Below are 24,718 nucleotides of genomic sequence, written 5' to 3'. Positions count from 1 at the left end.
TATAATCCCCCTGATTAATGACCTGACAGGGACCGTGATTGCGAGTCCAGTATGAATACTGTAGGAGTCCGGTGGGTAATTATCTCTCTCTGGTGAAGTTTAACTCCTCTGTATGAACACACTCAGAGTCTGTTTGTGTATTTGTTTGTTTGTTGGGCCTGGTGACTGGATGTGGGCTCCAAACCTAGTCCCTCGAAGAGAAATACAGGAACACTGCCCATGTCCCAAGAATGAAATAACGACCAGTTATACACAGTTTTAAACTCGGTCAGATTAAATTTAAAAAGAAATGTAATAAAACACAGATCAGCCAGAACATTGCGACCATGTTCTTGCGTCTGGACTCACTGTCAGTTCTCTCAGGAGCACTTTTAAGTTCTACAGTTACATATTGTAGTCCACCTGTTGCACTGCATACTTTGTTTCCCCCTGTTTAACCAGCTCTACCATGTTCAAGGCCACCACAGAGCAGGTAAGATTAAGGTGGTGAATCATTCTCAGGACAGCACTTAATAGTAGTAGTTTATCCCCATAGAAGCCTTTTTACTGGTGCCCCATCATGAAGAAAAACGTTTAACTCTTGAAATACAGTCGATTCTCCCTCTACTTCTCTCGTCATCTCTTTCCCTCATTTTTCTACCGACCCTCGGCTCACGCTGAACATGTGACGAGTTTAATTCCTTTTTTTTTTTCTTTTTACTCAAAACAAAGCCCTTTCTTTTGGCCCTTTGGCCTCTCTGGAACTCTGCATGTGATCCGACGTTACAAGAGGATTAGAACCCTGACACAACCCTGAGCAAGGTGTTTATAACACCCCCATCATTCCTCCACCTTTTAGTTCTTCCAGCTGTAGAGAGTTTTAAATTACTACCTACAATCCTCCAAGCATTACATAGTGTAGTTTCTGAGGTGCTGAGCTCAAAATAGTAAACACAGAGGCTCTGTTCTCCCTATTACAGGTCAGTGATGTTTCAATTTTAATGTAAAAATGTTATGTAGTGTTCTTTTAATCAGAAGTTTGTTCCTATGTCTCTAAGCTTCTGGGAAAGCTTGACACTACATATTGGAAAACACAAATAAATATCATGGATGTGTCTCGAAGCAACAAATCAGAGACCCACCCAAGTACGCTTCAACAGCTATTTCTAGAAACCAGAGAAAGGTTTCCTTGATACGCCCCTATATACACAGACCGCTCTAAGACTAACAACCAAACATCAGCAGCAATGGTGTCTGGTTGGCTACAGAAAGGAATTAGACTCTCGGAAACACAGCTTGAAATTCACAGTTGAAGCCCAAGCACTGCTCCTATCATTAGAGTAAGCACAATCAGTTCAACAAAGAAGGATACTTGTGTGCACAGACTCCAGGTCCTGTCTCCAACCACCCAACAATCCTGAATGTTGTACAGGAAGTATGCCGCTTAACGCTATGAAATGACGACATCATCTTTTGTTGGATACCTGAACACTGTGGACTCTTAGGCATTGAAAGAGCAGATCAAGCATCCAAATTGGCCTCAGCCCAGATTGGATGTACCAGATTCTACCAATGGACATCAAACCTGTAATACAAACTTTTATCAAGGACAAATGGTGAAGTGAATGGGATACATGCCTGGGTAAGAAATCACACGAAGCGAATCCCATTATTCGAAAAACCGCAGACCTACCTTGAAAACCACTGGGACCAAGCAGTGTACACAAGATGGCCGTATTGGACACACCAGGTTAACTCGGGTGTATAAAGGGAGAAGCAGCCCCATATTGTGCAACATGCCAAACTCAGCTTATGATAAAACATTTAATAATTAATAACACCTTACTACCTTTCTTACCATCAACGTGACCCTATGGGCAGATATGGGATTAAATACATATGGGATTAACACAGATATGGGATTAAATACTAAACAAAGCTAAACTACTACTGCTGGAATACATGAACATTAGTGAAATGAGGTTCCAAACCATTTAAACCTTTTTAGATGGAGCTGTAACACTCCAGAGAACAGGTTCTACGTGCCCGGTGTGTCCCCCAAAGGGTGTAATGGCCCCCTGCATTATGCTGTGGAGCAGAGAATGCATGTTCTCGGCGGATGGAAATGCAACTCCAACTCTTCCCAAAGAGTGCGGAGGTGGGGGTTTATTTTATACCCCTGTGGTGGACTCTTGGCATTGTGCAGGCTGTTGCTCATCTTCTATAGGTAATAGAACTCAGATTACATTTTTACCCAGTGCTGATTTTAATAGTTAAACAGCAGGATGATTGTGTTGATTTGTAAAACCATCAGCGTCTGATATTCACCTAAGTGTATTGTTCACAATGACTAAGTGCATTGAAGCTCTGTAGATGTTATAATGGGTTTTAATGGTGTCTGAGAGAGAGCCATGACTCATCAGAGCCCCCCCCCCCCCCACACACACACACACACCCCACAATGTTGTTTTTTTCTGGACGTAGACATGAGGGTCAGTGTGTTTTAAATGAGGGTCAGTGTGTTTTAAAAGGGAGCTTTCAGTGTGCTTTAATACAGCTGCTTTTAACCATTTAGGCTTTTAAATAAATGGCTCAGTCTTTCTTTGCTTCGTGACTGTAATACTGTGTACATCTAAACTTATTCATATACTAAAGTCCTATTGGAGATTGGGTGTTTAATTAAGACCCCTTCGTTTCATGTTTCAGGTCCCCACAGTCAAGTGCCCCCATGCCCTCCGAATGAGATCCATTGCCAGGGAACAGAGGTGTGTGTCCACATGGGTAAACTGTGTAATGGAGTGCCGGACTGTCCTGACGGAGGAGACGAGGGCGCTCACTGCAGAGGTATGCACACGCAATTTTGGCTAAACTTTTGAACTCTCTTGGTCTGTTGACATTTTTAATATATATTTATTTTTTTTGGCCAAATTTCACATCATTATTCTTTTTTATAAACTTTGGGAAACACCCCTGGCTTTGACACATTTTGTTAAATTCCTAAGTGAAAATTAGTTAACATGCCCTCTACAGGATAACTTCTCATGTGGGAAAATATTGTGGAAAATAATCAATACGTTTAATTTGAATAAACACCTATCTTTCATTTACGTTTTTCATTTCATCAAATCAATAAAAAACATGTATTTGAGGTGAAACACCTTTTGCATCATCTGTAACAGCATCATGGTTCCACCCTTCAGCGGCTCAGTGTTTGGCTGAGCTCAGCTCCTGAGTCATTTCTGAGGCCGGAATGTGGTCTGAGCCTCATTTACTGGAAACGTAGGAAAAAATGTTTTGTTTTGTTTTTTTCCCCTCTCCAATGATTCTTCTTAATGTTATGTGACACCTAGTACACTGGCTGTGTCAGAGATTTTGAACTTAACCTACTTTTAAGCAGGCTTCTGGCATTTTGGGGACCCAGTCTATGGAGCCTTTACTTGTTCAATCAGAGAAAGCAAAGCCGATTGATTCTTTATCTCAGCTGAAATGCACTTTATAGAATAAATGTAAAAATAATGATCACTTTCAAAAATATAGTTTGCTACATTTTTTGTGGTAAAACGATGATTTATTGTTCTTTTTATATTTTGTAGGCTTCTACACTGAAAGGGCTGTTTTGTAATATTCTAATTAGCATAATTTAGTTTACAGGACCGTGATTGGTCCCATCTAATTTGTGACACACTTTTATTTTTTTATCAGATGTTCTGAGACAAGCCGTATTTACATTAGAATGATGCGTACTTTATGGTGGAAACACTTCATACAAATATTTGGAAAAATCTGTTCCTCTTTAGCCATCTACTCTTCCAAACTGTGTTGAGTATGGACATGTGTGTGAATGTGGTTGGTGGTGGGTGTGGTTGTCTGTCACACTCTAATATAAATGTTTTGAGTAACATATAAGCAGAGATGATTCTTCAAATAAACTCTCAGTCATGTCCTGCTTAAAACCTGTGCGTGTCTAATAAAAAAATATATAAATAAAAAAAGTGAGCGGAAATTATTTGGACACTGTGTGTGTGTGGAACTTGACTAATTCACACGTTGGTTCGTTTGTCCAGACATTGTTTACATGCCACAAAGTGTTTTATAAAATTATTTCTGTGGTTTTTGAAGTGATTTGGACATTTTTTTGTATATAAAGTTTTTGTATATAAATTCATGTTTATTCATGTTTTATTCTTGGAAAAACATTGAAAAATCGTGTATAATTATTTACAGCACTGAGCACGTTCATTAACTACCCTCCATATTATTCTTGTTGCCAATTAAGGAAAGCAATTAATTATATTTACCATGAAAATGTAGCTAACAGTATTTATGAACGTGCTTTAAATATATTTTTTGCAGTGATATAAAGTGCAACTTGTATGAGATGACAGATTGCTTTGTAATCTTTGGATATTGTAGTTTAGGCTCCATAGGGTGGGTCTCCCGCATGGGGGCACCCATGTTTTCAATATCTATTTAGTTTAGAATATCTGATACTTGCAGGCCACTACAACAGAAAAAGTGAACGTCAATGTTTTCTAGTGTACATAGCAGTTATATTTACATATTTAATGACCATAAAGTAGATTATATAGCAAGTAATGTAGTGTAAATCAGCCTGGCCTAAATTTCTCATCAGAGCTGTTTATTTTTAATGACAGGGTCAATGCTTTGAGGTTCATTAATGAACTTTTTTTTTTATTTACAGTGGAGAACTGTGAAATTTACTTTTGTGACATTCTGAAAAATCTGTTTCGCTATACTTTTAACAGCATTTATAATAGTGCTCTATACCTTATTTATAAAATGGTGAATATGATGTAAATATACCAAGGTAGTAATAATTAAAAATTCAGATATCCCTCCACCAACCCACCCACTGGGTTAGAGTTAACCTCATTTAATTTGGTTCTTTAAATAGCTGTCTCTCCATGGCCCTCTGTAATCTGGGTCTGAGAGTACTACCAGTCACTGGTGAAGCATCGAGCAAGCGGCAAATGTATCTACAGATAAAGGAAAAATGAAACTGAGATTCTGTTCCTCCAGAAAATGTCATTTGAATTAAAGAGGCTGTTAACGCTGCATTGGATATTCTCTTTAAAATATGTGAACTTAGTTACTTTAAGGTGCACATGGCTTCTATAATCTTCTTATGCAAATTGAAATTTGATGTTTCTCATAAGTCTAAGGTCATAATGCCCAATGCCAGTAGTCTGCCAGAGAGGCCCTTTGCGCTGTCAGAAATAATGTGGAAAGGAAATCATTAAATGAATGAGACAATCTGACACCACTACACAAGAGCCGAAGGGTCCACCGGAGGATTATGAAGCTCCCCCCAGCAATGGATTGTGGAACTGTGCTTCCTGTAGCAATGGAGCTCTGTCTGATATCGAAACAAGTTCGAGAACTAATCCTCCAACATGAGTACCTCAACTCACTGATGCTGCCAGATCCTCACAGCAATGTTTCACCATCTAGTGTAAAATTTATCCCCAAAAGGAGTAGAAGCTGAGACTGCAGCAAAACACTCCCAATTAATACCCTTCATTTTAGAAAAATGTCAGATGAGAAAATGTCCACAAATGTTTGGACACCGTGTATTTTGCTATAAAACCACTATGGGATAACTGTCATTTGAGACTAATATATCTCTCTCACACACACATACTGAGCGTTGTGGTGTGAAATGCACGTTAAGCAGAATCCCTGTCAACTTTCCTTTTTCCGCCATAAATCCTCTTAAGGATTAGAAACGAAGCAAATACTTCTGCCTTTAGCTGCATAGTTTGCTGAGTAAACTACTGAAATATTTAACGCTGTATATTAAACCTATAGCTATATTTAATGTGGTGTAGTTTAATAAGTGTATAAGCAAGGTTTATGTTTCAAATTCAAAAGAAAAGAAGCTAATTTGAGCTAAAATACAACATTTTGTGGTCATTCTTTAATTGTCTTTTCCAAGTCTCAGCTTGTGTTAAACATAAGAGTTTACAGTTTTATTTAAACATTTTTGTAATTTCTGGTACATCCAGGATATTTGTAGATTAGCGTGCTAACAGCTCTGGCAACTCAAGCTAGCATTTCAGCTAGCCACCTAACTAGCTAACCTTTTAGCTTTTGCTAGGCTGTCTGTCCTCTCATTGATTTATTCCCTGCACAGTTTTATAAAATAATGTTAGATTGATCCCTGTGATAACATGATAAACCGTATAAGAATATCTTATTATAAACATTATAAGTAGTTGTCATATGCATAACATTACAACCTCCTGTATACTGTTTATACATGCACGTTGTGGTTCTACAATTATAGACTGTTGTCCACCCCCTGTTCTTCAATGGCCAGGACCTACACTGGACCACCAGAGAGTAGGAATGATTTAGCTGGTGGATAATTCTCTGCGCTGTAGTGACATTGACATAGTAGTGGTTATGTTAGCCTCTGTTGGTTGGTATGAGTGGATCAGAGATATATACAGAGAAACAAACGGACTACGCTGTGTAATTAGAGAACTACATATTTATCCTGTATGGTCAGTGAATCTGAGAGAAAGGACAGTGAGTGTAGAATCAAGGAGGTGTTAGTAATGTTATAGCTGTCCAGCTGCTGTACCGTTATTTTGAACATGGCACAACAAAAAAAATAATAATTTGAAGGACATGCCATATTTAAAGTGTTCTCTGAAGGGAATGTGTTCATTTCCAATTATATTTCTCTTTGAAGATATAATCTGCAGAGGAGAGATTTACAGAAAACTAAATTTATTTAACTATAGCCTGCATTTTCATTCATGATTTTTTTTTAAGACATGAAATGTGTACAGTGCAGGAACTGTGAGAATAAAGTAAATCCTTAGATGACCACATAGAGCTATTTATCAGCACAGATGACGAACATTATAAAGCTCTGCTTTCATACCCTCAGGCTTGTGCGTGTGAGAGAGAAATGGATCATTTACTAAATCATCTCCAGCTCAGTGCAGGTACTGAGCTAAAGAGATTAATAGAAAATAAATATAAACCAGGGGCTAAACTGAAAAAAGAAATTCACAGTATTTAATACAGACGTGTGTGTGTACACTCTCGGATTCAGTGACCTCTTTCAAAGGACCAATTTTTTCACATGTATTTCTAAAGCAGACTGTGAGACCAGGTGCTTATTTCATTCATCTGTGATAATGGGACTCAATTAAATGCCTGAATTTAGTGATTAAAGTGTCGTCCCAATCCTTTTTTTTTTTTTCTTATAGTGAGTGTTACATATTAGAAGTAAATGCCATACCTCAATGTCACTGCCAAGTCTCTTTAAACCACTATACAGTTTAATATAGCAGTTTAAATATAAACAAACCCTCACAGAATAAACAAAATTCCAGAACCCAAATCCTGACACACCATGATCTTTTTGTTTCTATGTTGTCAGCACTCTCTCTGAAGCTGAGCTCTGCCCTGTTTACACTTTTAAACTAATTAACTGATTCAGATTGTCCAATTACATACACATTGAATGTATACACCTTTAAAACTGACCAATATAATTCATCAAAAACAAAGTTAAAACTATACAAAACTCAACAAAGAAGATGCTGTGACATTCTGCTCGCTAGAAGTAGTCTCTAGAAGTGGTGTTAGAGTTTAACAGATTGTAACTAATCACATTTAAAGAGTTGTATTTTTAATCTGACCTTGCTTCGTTCCTTCTTTTTCTCTACTCTTTTTCAGAGCTGATGTCTAACTGCACCATTGCTGGTTGCCACGACAACTGTGCCATCACTCGCTTAGGTGCCATGTGTTTCTGTAAAAATGGATACGAGATTGACCAAGGTGGAAAATCATGTAAAGGTATGCCTCTCCCTGCCACACACACATTGTACATATACAATCATATAAATGATTCAGGAGCAGCTGTACGTAGGCCCAGGTTCACTTCACTAGGTGTAAACCCCCTCCAGCATGGGGCTGTTTTGCAGAGTAACAGTGTTCTCTTGGGTGATGGAGTTCCGTCCAATACTTTGGAGTAAGTTAAAGTGATCTGGAACTAATCACCCAATATCAGTCCTTGAACTCAGTCATTTTAATGTGGCTGAATGCCATCAAATCCTCATAGCTGTGGTTTAGTACGTCATGGGAAGGCTTCTCAGAAGAGTAAAGACTTTATTATTACTGAAGTAATGAGGAAAAGCTCCTGATAAATACCATTCCTTTCCCAACTGAATTTTGGAAGAGCAAGCATCTATGAATTCTGCATTTAACCCTTTAGTGTTAGCATATACATATAATGAACCCACTTGTACGTAGAGCCACATCGAAGCCAGTGAGCAGATGGGGGTTAGGTGGCTTATCAAGGACACTACAGTCATGGAGTTGGGAAGGAAAACTGCTCTTCCACCCCCAGTTAATGAGGGATTAAGCTAGTGACCTTTCAGCCCTAAGTCTGTTTCTCTGATTTTAGGGCCCTTATTATGTAGGTGATCCATTAGTATAAGAAATGATCACTGAGTAAATGGAGCCTGTAAATGATGCTCGTGTTATAGATAACGTCATATAAGCAGGCTAAAAATGTGGACTGATTGATTGTTTTTGTTCAGATTTTGACGAGTGTACAGTGTATGGAACGTGCAGTCAGACGTGTGTAAACACTGAAGGATCGTATTCCTGTTCCTGTGTGGAAGGATACCTCGCTCAGCCGGACAATCGCTCCTGCAAAGCCAAAAATGGTAATGCTATGCTTGTGTCATGACCATATAAGGACATCCAATACCTAAGCTGTATTTCCCTGTGAGAAAAGTGAAAGGGGGTTGATTTCTGTGGTAAACGTGGTTCCAAATCAGAACCAACCCCCCGCCCCGAACACCCCCATATTCTTATTGTCATTGGATGTCACTACTCTAAATTGTGAGGTAATTAATGGCTAATGAGCAAACTTTTTTTTTATTGTATATTATTGTTTAAAATAAAGTTTATTCAGATTTACAAGTAACTTATTCTCCATAATTCAGCAGTTGAGTTGTAAACACAGTCATTAAGAATTCCCTTGATTTATTTTCTTCTCCAGTCAGTTTGTTGGGATTGATTTTTCTGCATTAAATGGATCAGATGTAAACGAAATGATTAGAGTGGAAAAATCAATGGAATTCTCCAGTGAATCCAGTTGATTCCATCATAACTCCGTTCCCTGTTTCCGTCCAGTTCCAGTGGGAAGACTCCCGGTTTTGCTAATCGCGAACTCTCAGAACATCCAGGCCACGTCTCTTAGCGGCACTAGCAGCAGTCCACTGTACACCAGCACCAAGCAGACTACGGCCATGGACTTCCTTTACGAACAGGAAACGGTGTGCTGGATCCACGTGGGCGACACCTCTGCAGGAACACAGCTGAAATGTGCCAAAATCCCAAGCCTCAAGAGCTTCACTGATGAGAGGGCCATCAACATCTCGCTCAGCTTACACAGTGAGTCCATGAGCTACAGCTTTTCTGTGTGGAATCATCCTCCTTTGATGGGGCAAACTATCAAAAATAATAACATAGAAAATACATGTCACAAAAAAGAACAAAAATATTCCTTTCAGAGTGAAACCACAGATAATTAGAGAGAGAGAGAACAGTGATGAACACTCCACTGAAGAGAAAGGGTACAATTAGGGAGAGAAAATCACAACAGCTAGAAGTTGAGGAGAGAGAATGTAGAGAGGTGAAAGAGAAGAGAAGGAAAGAGAATTGTGAACTGGGAGAGAGAGGAGAGCATTTTCCATCTTTGTTTAATAAAAATGGAGGAGAGAAGCACATTTGGCGGCATTAAGAAAAGTGTGTGTGTGTGTGTGTGGCTGTAATAGATGGCAGGTTTATGATCTCGTTTCAGCTGAACTTGTACTCTATGATTTCACCGAGAAAGCAGCAGCTTTTTTCCTTTTTCAGAAAAAAAAATCTTTAAAGGGATAAACACCTTCAGATAAATGAGAACCTTAAAGGAGAACTCCACCCATTTCTCAGTATTCAGTCTTAACCACTTCACACCCAAACCCTCTCTTTGTTTAATTTTAGAGAAACGTGTGGCCTTTTTACAGTGAGGGGTAAATGAGTCTAAAACACAAATCCAGCAGATTTCCTCTCCACAAGCAGTGAACTCGAGTCTACAGAGTTTTACATGGAATGATGATGATGATTATAATAATGATGCCGGAAAATGGTGAATATCTCAAACACCTTTCTTTACCTCAGAGTCCCCTCCAGGAGGGACAACCTTTTTCTGTGAGGAGCTTTTTAAAGGAGACGGTCTGCTTCCATTTACCGCCACATTCCTCTTTTCTGAATCTTTTTAGTTTTACACAGAATGTTGGATCATTGGTGGAATTTCTCTTTTGAGGTGGTGACATTTGTGTGTGAAGGAAAAAGAGAATTATGGGGCCTTTAATGTTCAAGATGTTGAAATGTTATTTTGGAAAACAGTAGCATACGGCACAATAGACAGCTGAGACAGAGAAACAGAAAGAGAGAGAGAGAGAGAGACAGAGAGAGACAGAGTCTGAGCCATGCCAAAGAACAACCTGTGTCTTATATGTTCAATATAAAACTGTCCTTTCCATCAGACTCACAAACGTATACCCCATAACCCCACACATCAAAGAAAGAGTCCATATGGCAGAGAGAGAGAGACAGACAGACACAGACAGAGAGAGAGAGAGAGGACAAAACTAAGTTCTGGAAAAAAAGGACTGAGGAGGGAAAGATTGAAAGACAGATGGAGGAAAAACAAGACAAAAAAGAAAGCAGAGGGAAGAAAATAGAAGAGCCAGAGTGAAAGAGGAGCGAGACAAAAAGAAGTGGAGAAGGTATTGGTGGAGTTTAGAGAGAGAGAGAGAGAGAGAGAGAGGGGAGGAGGGCGAGTAAGTGCTATATACTGTTGGTATTTACATTCCAGAGCACTCAATGCCAAGTACGTGCCCACCGCATTCCACGACACACACACACACACACACACACACACACACAGCACTGTGCAACAGAGAGAGAGCTTTCATTTATTTGTTTTCCAGGTAGAAATTTTCATTCATATTTCATGGTACCAATTATTTATTGATCAGTTAAATGCAGTAATTTCTCTAATCAGTTTGCACTCTATGGAGTAGGTCACCCAAACATTTATGGAGCAAACTTAATACAAAATTAAAATTAATACATAATCTCTGATGCATCCAGGACACCAGGTGTAAATTTGCGTTTCATAAAAAAAGGATTGGCGTCCCCTTTAGGGTGTGTTCCCACCTTGAGCCCAGTGATTCCAGGGAGGCTCTGGACCCCCGATGAATTGGGATAAACAGCTACAGGCAATGAATGAATAAATGCTTATGTCTGGAAGAGGCCTAAGAAACAGTGGTGGCTTATTTAATTTATTTTTTTTTCCATTTTAAAAAAAACAATAAATAAAAAAAAATCGGATATTGTCCAAAAATTGACCCGGAAATATATTGTTTCCTTCATTGTTTTTTCCCTCTGTCTTTCTCTCTCTCTCTCTCTCTCTGTCTTTCTCTGTCTCTCTGTATTTCTCTCTTTCTCCCTCTCTCTCTCTCTCTGTCTCTCTATTTCTCTCTGTCTTTCTCTCTCTCTCTCTCTCTCTCTCTCTCTCTCTGTCTCTCTATTTCTTTCTGTCTTTCTCTCTCTCGCTCTCTCTCTCTTTCTCTTTGTCTCTGTCTCTCTCTCTCTCTCTCTCTCTCTCTCTGTCTTTCTCTTTGACTCTGTCTTTCTTTGACTGTCTCTCTGTCTCTGTCTCTGGTGAATGGACATAGCTGTGCTCCAGTGGAGCAGAAACTCAGGGCCGACCACAAAACTCTGGATGGTGTTAATCGACTCACTGAAAGGCTTTTATTTTGCTTGACGTCTTAGAGCAGAGGCCTAGTTTCCTCTGGAGATTCTGAAGAGAATTTAATGTTTAATGACTGTTTAATATCATTTTATAGGTGGTTGTTCTGATGGTTGCCAAAGTGTTATAAATCCTTGCTGAGGTGTTGTAAAGGTGTTTCTATCCCAGGTGATTGCTATGGAATTTGTGTCCCATTGTAGTCCCCAAAGTGTCCATAAGTGGGCGCTAAAGTGTTTGCTATGGGATCCCAGGTGGCAGCCGATCTGGCAGCTGAAGTATTTCTTTTGGTTGCCCAGTTGTTCCAAGTGGTTGGTTGGATATATGTGTCATTGTATCCTGTATAAAGGTGTCCACATATTTTTGTCTGTATTGCTTCTGACTCTTGTTTTGAAGCTAGGGTTTTGTGGTGGGCAGTGTTTGAGGTTGTCATAGCAGCCACATGGGGTCAGAGTCACACAGGAAATGATGTTCACCGTGATTCAAAACCTTGGCACGATGTCCAGATGAGGCTCCAGATGTGCTCTGTCTCTCATTTTTAAGCTTATTCATTTTTTTGTAATTATTTTTGTATTCACCATTTATTCAAATTGGACAAATCTGTAGCACAGTTTTAAAATAGATGCTTTTGTTACTTTGCTGTAATATGATCTGTTTCTTTTAGTGTGTATAATGTATTGCTTAGACACATGTACACACACAAAATAACCGCCATCTTGAAAGCCACCGTATTGGATGAAGAGAAAGTAAGGGTACATTGGTGCTGTGTCTCTGGAGTATATGAATCGTAGATGGATTTAAAGTGCTGTTTACGTTGTTGTGGTCAGGAAGCTGCGACTCGTTCATTTTTATTTATTTTTAACATGTGGTTTGTGAAGGAGGCCAGGGTTGGGTTTTTTCTGTTTATTTATATCTTGTTTTGAAACTGCTCTTTGTTGAAGGCTGTATTTATTGACTTGAAAAACAGCCCCCCAGAGTTCTCTCTCTCAACCTTTACAACCAAATACTTCCAGTTTGCGTTTGTTTGACCGCAGTTCTGATTGAAATGTACAGGGTGGTGTTGAGATGCGGTTTTACAGTGTGCTGTTAGCGGACGTTTAAATTACACGATCAAATACTGAAATTTATTAAATTAAATAGTGATGTAATAAATACAATTAATTAACATAATAATGCCCTGAGGGTGTGGCTTTGTGATTGGAAAAAGATATTTCTGCAAAATCCTCTTAAATCGTCATGTGCTCGGATCGACTCCAGCCTTCATCAGTTCAGATCAGTTCAGTGAGCACTAATGACATTTCTTTATTCAGATACACTACTGCTACATCAATACGGCCTCTCTTTCTTTCTCTCTCTCTCTTTTTCTCTCTGTCTCTCTCTTTCTCTGTCTCTCACTCTCGCTCTCTATCTCACTCTCTCTTTCTATCTCTATCACTCGCTCTTTCTTTTTTCTATCTCTCTCTCTCTTGCTCTCTCTTTCTATCTTTCTCTCTCTCTCTCGCTCTCTCTATCTTTCTCTCTCTCTCTCTCTCTATCTTTCTTTCTTTCTTTCTCTATCGCTCATTCTCTCTATCTCTCGCTCTCTCTATCTTTCTCTCTTGCTTTCGCTCTTTCTCTCTCGCTTTCTCTCTCTTGCTCTATCTCTCTCTCGCTCTCTATCTCTCACTCTCGCTCTTTCTCTCGCTCTCTCTTTCTTTCTCTATCGCTCACTCTCTATCTCTCTCTTGCTCTCTTTCTATCTCTCTTGCTCTCTCTCACTCTCGCTCTCTTTCTTTCTCTATCGCTCACTCTCTCTCACTCTTTCTTTGTATTTCTCTCTTGCTCTCTCGCTCTCTCTCTCTCTTTCTTTGTATTTCTCTCTTGTTCTCTTGCTGTCTATCTCTATTGCTCACTCTCTATCTCTCTCTCTGTTTCTTTCTGTCTATCTCTATTGCTCACTCTCTATCTCTCTCTATCTTTCTTTCTCTCTCTCGCGCTCTCTCTACTCCACATGCTTCTGTATTTATTCCCTTCACCAAGTGCATTTCTGAAGTCCTTGTCTTTTTCCCCATCTTTTCACCCTATAATCTCTTTTTGTTCTCTCTTTTTTCCCCTCACCTTCTCCCTCGCTCAATGTATTTTCCAGATGATGTTTGTCACTGAGCCTCATGAATCTCTTCCTTTGCGTGCTCTCTCTCTCTCTCTCTCTCTCTCTCTCTCTCCCCCTCTCTCTCGCTCTCTCTCATTCTTTCCCACTCCCTCTCTCTTTTTCCCTCTCTATGACAGGAGGGAGTGGGGTCTGAAGAGCTATAAATCTTTTGCTGAGGCAGAGTTCCAGAAAAGCAGAATGTTAAACATTTTAGAGCTTTTTGACTTCTGATTTTGAAAGAACCTGTTGAATATTTTGAGAGTTTATGAAGGGGGACCCTTGGCATTGGGCGTTATGATCCTAAGCTCATGTGAAGCTGCTCCAAAGTGTCCAGTTTCATTAGATGCAGTAGAGATTAAAACACTGTGTCAGCAGTGCTGACTTTTCTCTGTTCTCTGATTGTTGGTTTTCAGGGTGTTGCTTAATGCTCTCCTTCTCCGTCACTCACTCGTTCTTTTGTTTAATTGAAGCCTTTTGGTCGCAGCAGCTGGAACAGTTTATATGGAGCAGTGTTAAAGACCGAGGAACACCTCTGCTCCAAAAGTTATTTATTTATTTATTTATTTAACAGCAGCCAAAATTCTTTTTGTAGAAATCAGAGGTCATCACTATTCCTTTATCTCATCAGTGCTTCTTCTAACTGTAATCCTCTGTAGAGTGGAGGCTTGTTGTATTTCTGCAGTGAAATGTTTTTATGGGGATTATCAGATACTGTGATCAGACCTCTGTCTGTAGGAAGGATCCGATCTCAGATGTGTTCGAGGCCAGATGTGGAGAGGTGGAAGTGTATGAAAGCAGGAGAACTCCCGGAGAGATGGAGGAGTGTTTTGTTGATATTTTAAGGTCAGATTTTGCTGTGTTGGAAGTTGGGGGCTTTCTTTTATTATTTCTTTAAAGAGTGGAGAGAGATGACCTGCGGTTAGCCACAGTGTCACAGCTGTTAAAACAGAGTTTCAGGAGGTTGTAGGATGACTTTTATTTTATTTTATTTTATTTTATTTTTGGTCCCCTCATGGTTACTGTTTTAGTGATGCACAGAATGCTAATGGAGTGATAGTAGAGCCCCCTAGTGGGATTCTGAATCACAAAGTGAATTGGAGCCCCTCCTAATGTACATTCCTATGATGTGCCTGTTGATTCTGGGAAGGCTCTCAATCCACTCACCAACATTGTTTCTGGACTCTGGGAGGAGCTTGCTGGAGCACAGACAGTCACCCGGAGGAAACCCACGCAGACACAGGGAGAACACACCACACTCCTCACAGACAGTCACCCGGAGGAAACCCACGCAGACACAGGGAGAACACACCACACTCCTCACAGACAGTCACCTGGAGGAAACCCACGCAGACACAGGGAGAACACACCACACTCCTCACAGACAGTCACCCGGAGGAAACCCACGCAGACACAGGGAGAACACACCACACTCCTCACAGACAGTCACCCGGAGGAAATCCACGCAGACACAGGGAGAACACACCACACTCCTCACAGACAGTCACCCGGAGGAAACCCACGCAGACACAGGGAGAACACACCACACTCCTCACAGACAGTCACCTGGAGGAAACCCACGCAGACACAGGGAGAACACACCACACTCCTCACAGACAGTCACCCGGAGGAAACCCACGCAGACACAGGGAGAACACACCACACTCCTCACAGACAGTCACCCGGAGGAAATCCACGCAGACACAGGGAGAACACACCAAATTTCTCACAGACCCAGAGAACTTGCCCTAGTGAGGAATCTGGAGTATTTTGGAGAAAGTGAATTATTATTAATTCAAAGCTACCTGCTTATTCTTCATTTGTCACACAAGTGTCGCTTTTACTGCTCAGACATTTTGTGTACACCCCCATTTCATTCCCGTTTGTGTTCGGTTACTTCTCTTTGCTTTCTTCAAGGTTAATCCAGAAGTATTTAGACATCCTTGAGTTCTCGTGCTGTCCTCCAGTCTCAAAGAAAAGGACAGAGAGAAACTGAATTGAAAACAGGCCTGTTTTTGTGATTACTGTGGAGCAATGATTTTTCAGAGAATGATTCATATTGGAAAAAGAGAGTGGGAAAGTGTGAGAGAGAGAGGGACAGAGAGAGAGAGAGCTCCCGTATGACATTCTCAGTCTATTTTTCTGTTGTTCAGAGAGAGGTCTTTGACTTTACCAGGAATCTGCAGCAGTTTCACGGTGATTAGAGTCGTGTGTTGAAGTTTTACCCACCGTTTTTTTTTTTAGTTTAAATCTTTAGTTGTAACAGCTTCTACTCCTCTGAGAGAGATTAACTCTAGAGGGAACACTGTTGTGAGGATTTAATGGCCTTCACCCTCAAAAACATGAATGATGTTAAGTGTTGATGAGGGCTTGTTAGTTCTTGATCACAAACACAACTCCAACTCATCACATCACTGCTCCACAGTCCTCTGGCGTACTCTTGGCATTGAGTGTGGTGATACTTAAGGAGCTGAATGGTAAGGGGTGTCCAGAAGTATGTGGACAGTATTTGTCCCTGGTTCACATTCATTGGTTCATTTCTGAGCAGTTGCACTAAGGCTGGGTTTTTTTAGGGATGTTATATAACTTCATCTTGGTTCTCCTCCTTTATTCGTCCCTTTTTCCTCCCTCTCTTTTTTATATGTGGTTAGGCTTTAGTCAAATACTTTTGAAGATGCAACAGTTGGTTCCAATAAAATAGAGTGAAGGCTTGAGCTCTGGCCAAGTGTGTCGTTTCTCTGGAACGGCATGGACGTCTTAATCCAAAACTGCATGAAAGTTACGTAAAAAAAAAAAACCCTACGTCATTAAATAAAGTAGGTAAAATGTTTAACTCTTTTTAGGTCAAAACATCTGTGAACAACTCTCACGAATTCTGGAGATATTTCTAAAGGGGTTAGACATAAGCTTATTAAAGCTACAGAGAAACCGGAAGCAAAACAGCTGCACAGGACCTCGGTGTCTTTTCCTAGAGCTAGCACTGAGAGCTAGCACTGAAGGCTTTCATGAGAGAAAGAGGGAGACTCCTGCTTTAGATCTGAACACATCCACAGCTGTTAGTGTCCATCATCCCACTCTGAGAAGAATGACTCAACACTGGGTCTGAAAGGATGTGGAGCAGGAGAGAAGAACCCCACCCTGAGAAAAGGGGATAGACGCAGAAGATTAACCTGTTGTAGGAGAAAACGTAAACTAGGCTGTGGTTTAGATTCAGATTTTATAACGATTGTGTGGGACTGTTCTAAGCAGGAAACATCAAACCAATTTCTGAGACTGAACTTTGGCTGCAGATTTCTTTGAGAAACTGAAAGCAAGTCTCCTGAAGAGAACAGAGATGGCTGAAGTCTCAATCCACAGAGACATTCATGTTCCCCACTCTTCCTCATCACATTCCTCCAATTTTCACATAAAAACTTCACTTGTTCATTGTGTTCCCCTTTCTTATTTCATCTCTCTCTCTCTCTCTTTCTCTCTCTCTCTCCAGATGTGGAGCAGATGGCTATAGATTGGCTCACAGGGAACTTCTACTTTGTGGATGATGTGGACGACCGGATCTTTGTTTGCGACAAAGAGGGAGTTACGTGTGTTACGCTTCTGGATCAGGAGCTGTACAACCCTAAAGGCATCGCCCTGGACCCAACCATGGGGTACGTACAGGTGCTGTGAGGTCTTCATAGGAAAAACAAGAGCATGGGGATGCTCTGAACCAACTGCACATGAACCCACACTCACCATGTTCAATCTAAAGAGTCTGCCAGAAGGGTACAGATACCTCTATCCCATCAGCATCGAGTCCTCAGGGCGATGGCACTCCATCTGGTCTGTTTGTGGAGGTGCTGTGGTCCATAACTCCATTCTGACCACCCCTGGCTCAATCAAATCCTACACCCAGCATTTTCCACTATGAAAGCGCTTGGTGGAATAACACAATGATGTTTATTAACATGTTATCAAGAATATGAGCGAGTGCATCGTCAGAACCAACTGCAGGATCATATTTATTGTTGTTTTCTGTTTGAACAGGAAGGTATTCTTTACAGATTATGGGCAGATCCCTAAGGTGGAGCGCTGTGATATGGACGGTCAGAACCGGACCAAGCTGGTGGACAGTAAGATTGTGTTTCCTCATGGTATCGCACTGGACCTGGTAAACAGGCTGGTGTACTGGGCTGATGCCTATCTGGACTACATCGAGGTGGTGGACTACGAGGGGAAGAACAGACACACTATCATTCAGGGACTACTGGTCAGCATTATACTTTTTTTATATACAGCATTATACTTTTAATGGAAGGAATTCATTGGAATCCAATGGAAGGAGTTGCCAGATATTACCATGAGAGCCCTCTTTCTGCTGTCGCTTTTTTTATGATCTCAGATTGAGGATCTCTGTCTCCTTTCTCTCTCTGTTTATCTCAGATTGAGCATCTCTACGGTCTGACGGTGTTTGAGAATTATCTGTACGCGACAAACTCAGACAACGCCAACATGCAGCCGAAGACCAGCGTGATCCGAGTGAACCGTTTCAACAGCTCTGATTATCAGGTGGTGACTCGAGTCGATAAAGGAGGCGCTCTGCACGTCTACCACCAGAGACGACAGCCTCCAGGTGTTTATTTATAATCACGTTTAAGTGAGGGTTTTGATTAATCACAAAATGTTTCTGAATCTGAGTCATGATGAATGTATTAAAATGTCTTATCTCCATTTATGTTATAACAGTGTTCATAATTCCTTTTTCAATTAACATTTTCTATTTGTTATCAACGTAAGCATATGGTTCAAGGGATTTAGTCTCTCTGTCTGTCTCTCTCTCTCTCTGTCTGTCTCTCTTTCTCTTGCTCTTTTCTCTGTCTCTCTCTTTCTCTCTCCCCTCTCTGTCTCTCTTTCTCTCTCTCTCTCTCCCTCTCCTCTCTCTGTCTGTTTCTCTTTCTCTTGCTCTTTTCTGTCTCTCTCCTCTCTGTCTCTTTCTCTCTGTCTATCTCTCTCGCTCTCGCTCGCTCGCTCTCTCTTTCTCTGTCTCTCTCTCTCTCTCTCTTCATCTCTCTCTTTCTGTCTCTCTTCATGTCGCTCTCTCTCTCTCTCTCTCAGTGAGGAGTCATGCCTGTGAGGTGGATCAGATGGGGAAACCTGGGGGATGTTCTGATATCTGTTTGTTGGGAAACAGCCACAAGAGTCGAACATGTCGCTGTAGATCAGGCTTCAGTCTCGGCAGCGATGGGAAGTCTTGCAAGAGTGAGTAACTCCTCAATAACTGATCAATAAGCAATTAAGAAACAATCAGTAATGCTTATTAAAAAACAGTAATGCTGATTATGAATATATAAGGACCCTCATGTTCATACTGATCAATAACAGATCACAAACCCACTCAGACCCAGACCAATCAATAACCAAGCAATAACTCATAATTAAAGCAGCTTTTGAAGCTGATGATATTCCGCTTGCTCAGATTCACACCTGTCTGTAACGCTTTCAGAGATCCTCACTGATCAATAACTGATCAAACCACATTTGCTGGCATTATTTGAAGAGAAGAAGTGGCCAAAAATACATGTTGACTACAACTTTCAAACGAGGTGATGCTTTTGAAGTCTGTTGTGATTTTAAAGCTCGGTAAAACGTTGTCCTCCCTGTTTTCCTCAGAACCTGAACACGAGTTGTTTCTAGTTTATGGAAAGGGTCGTCCCGGGGTGATCCGGGGGATGGACATTAACCCTAAAGTCCAGGACGAGTACATGATTCCCATTGAGAACCTAATGAACCCGCGAGCTCTGGACTTTCACGCACAGAGCAGCTTCATCTACTTTGCAGACGCTACCAACTACATCATTGGCCGCCAGAAAATCGATGGAACCGAGAGGGACACCATCCTCAAAGAAGGTAATGGAGCCCAAAACTCCAAAAAACAAATAACACCCCTGCAAGTAAAAACAGCTCATATATTCATTATTTCTCATTAGGAGAGTAAGATGATCATTTCTTTGAGATGATTGAGAATTGTGGCCATAATTTACAGAGTGTGCACACAATTTTTAAACAATTAGAGGCCAGATTGCGCTTGTTTATCTCTGCCCTCAAGGCAGTCTCTGGGGCCTTGTATATTTTGTTCTGTCCCCTCCAGGCCTCCATATAGTCTCCGCTCTGCCCCTCTTGGGCTCAGTATAGTTTCCTTTTAATTATTGTGAGGCTCTGTATTGTTTCCTTTTTTGCCCCCTCTGGGGCTCCATACAGTTTCCTGTCTGTGACTCTGGAGCACTGTTGCTGACATTTGTAAAATTCTTGTTCTCTGTCTCTCTCTCTTTCTGTCTCTCTCTGTCTGTCTGTCTCTCTCACTCGCTCTCTGTCTTTCTGACTCTTTCACTCGCTCTCTGTCTGTCTCTCTCGCTCGCTGTCCGTCTGTCTGTCTCGCTCGCTGTCTGTCTGTCTCTGTCTGTCTGTCTCTCTCGCTCGCTGTCTGTCTGTCTCTCTCGCTCGCTGTCTGTCTGTCTGTCTCTCTCACTCGCTCGCTGTCTGTCTGTCTGTCTCTCTCACTCGCTCGCTGTCTGTCTGTCTCTCTCGCTCGCTGTCTGTCTGTCTGTCTGTCTCTCTCGCTCGCTGTCTGTCTGTCTGTCTGTCTCTCTCGCTCGCTGTCTGTCTGTCTGTCTGTCTCTCTCGCTCGCTGTCTGTCTGTCTGTCTGTCTGTCTCTCTCGCTCGCTGTCTGTCTGTCTGTCTCTCTCGCTCGCTGTCTGTCTGTCTCTCTCGCTCGCTGTCTGTCTGTCTGTCTCTCTCGCTCGCTGTCTGTCTGTCTGTCTCTCTCGCTCGCTGTCTGTCTGTCTCTCTCGCTCGCTGTCTGTCTCTCTCGCTCGTTCGCTGTCTGTCTGTCTCTCTCGCTCGCTGTCTGTCTGTCTGTCTGTCTCTCTCGCTCGCTGTCTGTCTGTCTGTCTGTCTCTCTCGCTCGCTGTCTGTCTGTCTGTCTGTCTCTCTCGCTCGCTGTCTGTCTGTCTGTCTCTCTCGCTCGCTGTCTGTCTGTCTGTCTCTCTCGCTCGCTGTCTGTCTGTCTGTCTCTCTCGCTCGCTGTCTGTCTGTCTGTCTCGCTCGCTCGCTGTCTGTCTGTCTGTCTCGCTCGTTCGCTGTCTGTCTGTCTGTCTGTCTCTCTCGCTCGTTCGCTGTCTGTCTGTCTGTCTGTCTCTCTCGCTCGTTCGCTGTCTGTCTGTCTGTCTCTCTCGCTCGTTCGCTGTCTGTCTGTCTGTCTCGCTCGCTGTCTGTCTGTCTGTCTCTCTCGCTCGCTGTCTCTCTGTCTGTCTCTCTCGCTCGCTGTCTCTCTGTCTGTCTCTCTCGCTCGCTGTCTGTCTCTGTCTGTCTCTCTCGCTGTCTGTCTGTCTCGCTCGCTCGCTCGCTGTCTGTCTGTCTGTCTGGCTCGCTCACTGTCTGTCTGTCTGTCTGTCTGTCTGTCTGTCTGTCTGTCTGTCTGGCTCGCTCACTCTGTCTGTCTGTCTGTCTGTCTGTCTGTCTCTCTCACTCGCTCTGTCTGTCTGTCTGTCCCAGGTATTCACATAGTAGAGGGCATAGCGGTGGACTGGATGGCTAATAACCTTTACTGGACTGATGATGGACCCAAAAAGACTATCAGTGTTGCCCGGCTGGAGAAAGCAGCTCAGACCCGAAAAACCCTGGTCGAGGGCAAGATGACTCACCCCCGTGCCATTGTAGTGGACCCCAAAAATGGGTAAAAAGAGAAAATACAGTTAAACACATGGGTTTTACATTTGAAGCACTTTATGGAGCTGTCTCCCTCTTTATCTCCTGGATGCCCGCTCACAAACGGATGTGGCATCGCTGGGAATCTCCTGATCTCCTAAGGGCACTTAGGGCTTCTAATGTTTTAAATTTGAATGTTTCAGCTGGATGTACTGGACAGACTGGGAGGAGGATCCTAAAGACAGTAAACGGGGTAAAATCGAGCGAGCCTGGATGGACGGAACCAACCGAAACATTCTGCTGACATCTAAAACCATTCTGTGGCCCAATGGTCTGAGCCTGGACATAAATCAGGGCATTCTCTACTGGGTGGACGCTTATTACGACCGCATCGAGATGGTGTACCTCAATACCACCGAGCGCAAGGTCGGCACTCTGGCACTAATCCTTCTTTATTTACATGGCATAAATAGCATACGTTTTCAGGGTTTTAGCTTTTTTTTTCATGTGTCAACACATTAATAATTGAAGTACAAAGTTAAACGATGTATGTTCTTCGTCTCAGACGGTGTATGAAGGACAAGAGCTGAATCATGCTTTCGGCTTGTGTCACTATAAGAATTTTGTGTTCTGGAACGAGTACCGCAGTGGTAGCATCTATAAACTGGATCAGGAAACAAAGTCCGTGACTCTGCTGAGAAACGAGCGGCCGCCCATCTTCGAGATCCGCATGTACGACGCTCAGCAGCAGCAAGGTGACTTTAAATACTTTGACGTAGGATTATATCAGCTCTCAGTGCTGCATTATTAATTATAAAATTGGAAAGGCATTTTCTAGCCAATATTTGTGTCTCTATTTTTTAAATTATTTTTAAAATATTTATTTATTTTTCTTTCTCTTTTCCTTTCTTGCATTCTTTCTTTTCTTTCTTGCATTCTTTTTCTTTCTTTTTTCTCTTTTCTTTTCTTTCTTTTTTTCTTTCTTTCTTTCTTTATTTCTTTCTTTCTTTCTTTTCTTGCATTCTTTCTTTCTTTCTTTCTTTCCTGCCAGTAGATTAAAATTCAAAAGTTACCAGATTTTTACTAATATTATTATACTATATTTTATATTATATACTATTTTTTTTATACTATACTATATTTTGTACTAATTTTAAAAATGTCTGTTCCCATGCGAGGGCCCCTTCCATTGAGCATAAACTAGTTAACTATTTGTACTTGTTAGTGGTAAACCTATTGATCCTTCGATGTAAGATTAGTACAGGGACTCGCTGTTTTGGTTGCTCCTTCAAAAAAGTAGTTCTACTTATACTGTGTGTGTATGTGTGTGTTATACAGGTACTAATGCATGTAGAGTGAATAACGGAGGGTGCAGTAGTTTGTGCTTGGTGACTCCCGAGGGTCGGTCGTGTTCCTGTGCTGAGGATCAGCTTCTGGACCCCAGCGACAACACCAGCTGTAAAGGTAACAAACCATGTTTCTTTTACTGTTCATTTGCATAAATGTGTGGTTCCTTTCTGGATTTACTGTTTTTTTACTGAATTTATTGAAAATAGAAAATAGAAAACACATTTCCTGCATGTCTCTGATCACACAAAGTTTATGGTGTTATTCCTAGCCTCTAAAAAAGCACGTCTTCAATATCATGATTTATGTGTGTTTATAAATGTGAAAACTGTGCCTTTTTACTGTCTTCATATAATGTCTCCCTGAAACTTCCTGATCAGAGTCTTGTTAATAAACAAACTGAACATCCAGATTACGTTTAATAAAGTTATGAAAGATGTTTTCCCTCCCACTCTTCCTTCCTTTCATTAAAACAGTAATTAAAGATTTAAAAAGAGATGATTTCCTGTAATATAAGGATGACAGAAGGAAATACAGGGGATAAGAAAGACTTCCATTCCTGCGAGTACATGACCTCAATGTTAAATCTGAAGATTTTAAGAGATTAGGAAGATTAGCTGTGTTCCATTTCAATAGCGAAGGAAAAAAAGCAATAAAAATGGGGAAAATCAGTTTTATGAGAACCACTCGACTGCGGGGTCAGATTAAGAGCTACTTTGGTAAGGAAAATTTTATTAAAAAAAAGATTAAGTGATTTTAATTGAAGCTGCAGGGGTATTTTATTTAACCATTTTACTGCATGATGTTGTATTATGTCAAGAATGTATTTGTTTTATTTATTGAGATTTTACTTAAAACGGTTTTATCTATGTGTCTTAATATATTAATGTGTGTGTGTGTGTGTGTCTCATAGCGAACCCGTCCTACATCCCTCCTCCTCAGTGTCAGTCCGGAGAGTTTGCCTGTGAAAATAATCGCTGTATTCAGGAACGATGGAAGTGTGATGGGGATAATGACTGTCTGGACAACAGCGATGAAGCTCCAGAGCTCTGCCGTGAGAGCACACACACACACACACACACACACACACACAACAGAAAAGCATTTTACCACTACAGTTTTATGCAAGGGGCTTAATTCTTTTTTCCTTTAATCTCTAATAACTACATGACTTTTGCTTTCAAAACATCTGATTGTTGATGACAGCACTGTTCACCATCAGTCATTGTTTATCCATCAACTATATCCCACCCCCCCCCCCACCACCACCACACACACACACACACACACACTTCCAAACCCATCAAAGAGAGAGCGCACTAGTTATCTGCTTCAGAGACGCTACCACCACCATGCTTCACTCACACATACACTACATAGTTGCAGGCACCTTCTCACCCAGCATTTCTTCTGAGATGAAAGGTGTATATTAGGAGTTTGTTTCTCTGGGTTTCAGTAACAGTCTCTACACTTCAATGAAGATTCTACAAACGCTGCTTTTTGTCCCTCTCTGTAGATCAGCACACCTGTCCCACCGACCGCTTCAAGTGTCAGAATAACCGCTGTATTCCAATGCGTTGGCTTTGTGATGGAGATAACGACTGTGGAAACGATGAGGACGAGTCCAACTCCACATGCTCTGGTACATATCTGCTAGAAGAAAGACACACACGAAAAATAAAGGCTGAAAATTGCCTTGAAAATGAAATAACAATGAAATGCTTTTTAGAAATCGAAC

At 41.3% G+C, this 24,718-nt stretch overlaps 1 protein-coding gene across 2 annotated transcripts in view; it reads left to right on the top strand.

The window, feature by feature from the left end:
* LOC136696280 (low-density lipoprotein receptor-related protein 1-like) overlaps positions 1–24,718 on the top strand; it is a 105,376-nt gene that overhangs the window by 30,199 nt on the left and 50,459 nt on the right. For both annotated transcript variants that reach the window (XM_066670529.1, XM_066670528.1), the window contains exons 3-17: positions 2,686–2,823; positions 7,696–7,815; positions 8,562–8,690; positions 9,163–9,423; positions 17,437–17,599; positions 17,976–18,198; positions 18,372–18,561; positions 19,044–19,187; positions 19,599–19,835; positions 21,481–21,661; positions 21,837–22,059; positions 22,199–22,388; positions 22,972–23,097; positions 23,894–24,034; positions 24,497–24,622. In XM_066670529.1, coding sequence (XP_066526626.1) covers positions 2,686–2,823; positions 7,696–7,815; positions 8,562–8,690; positions 9,163–9,423; positions 17,437–17,599; positions 17,976–18,198; positions 18,372–18,561; positions 19,044–19,187; positions 19,599–19,835; positions 21,481–21,661; positions 21,837–22,059; positions 22,199–22,388; positions 22,972–23,097; positions 23,894–24,034; positions 24,497–24,622 — 2,592 coding nt within the window. The remainder of the gene's footprint in view (positions 1–2,685; positions 2,824–7,695; positions 7,816–8,561; positions 8,691–9,162; positions 9,424–17,436; positions 17,600–17,975; positions 18,199–18,371; positions 18,562–19,043; positions 19,188–19,598; positions 19,836–21,480; positions 21,662–21,836; positions 22,060–22,198; positions 22,389–22,971; positions 23,098–23,893; positions 24,035–24,496; positions 24,623–24,718) is intronic.

Source organism: Hoplias malabaricus, chromosome 5 (genome assembly GCF_029633855.1).
Source record: "Hoplias malabaricus isolate fHopMal1 chromosome 5, fHopMal1.hap1, whole genome shotgun sequence".
Classification (NCBI taxonomy): domain Eukaryota; kingdom Metazoa; phylum Chordata; class Actinopteri; order Characiformes; family Erythrinidae; genus Hoplias; species Hoplias malabaricus.
Note: the sequence above shows the minus strand (reverse complement) of the source record. Positions and strands in the feature narration are given on the sequence as shown.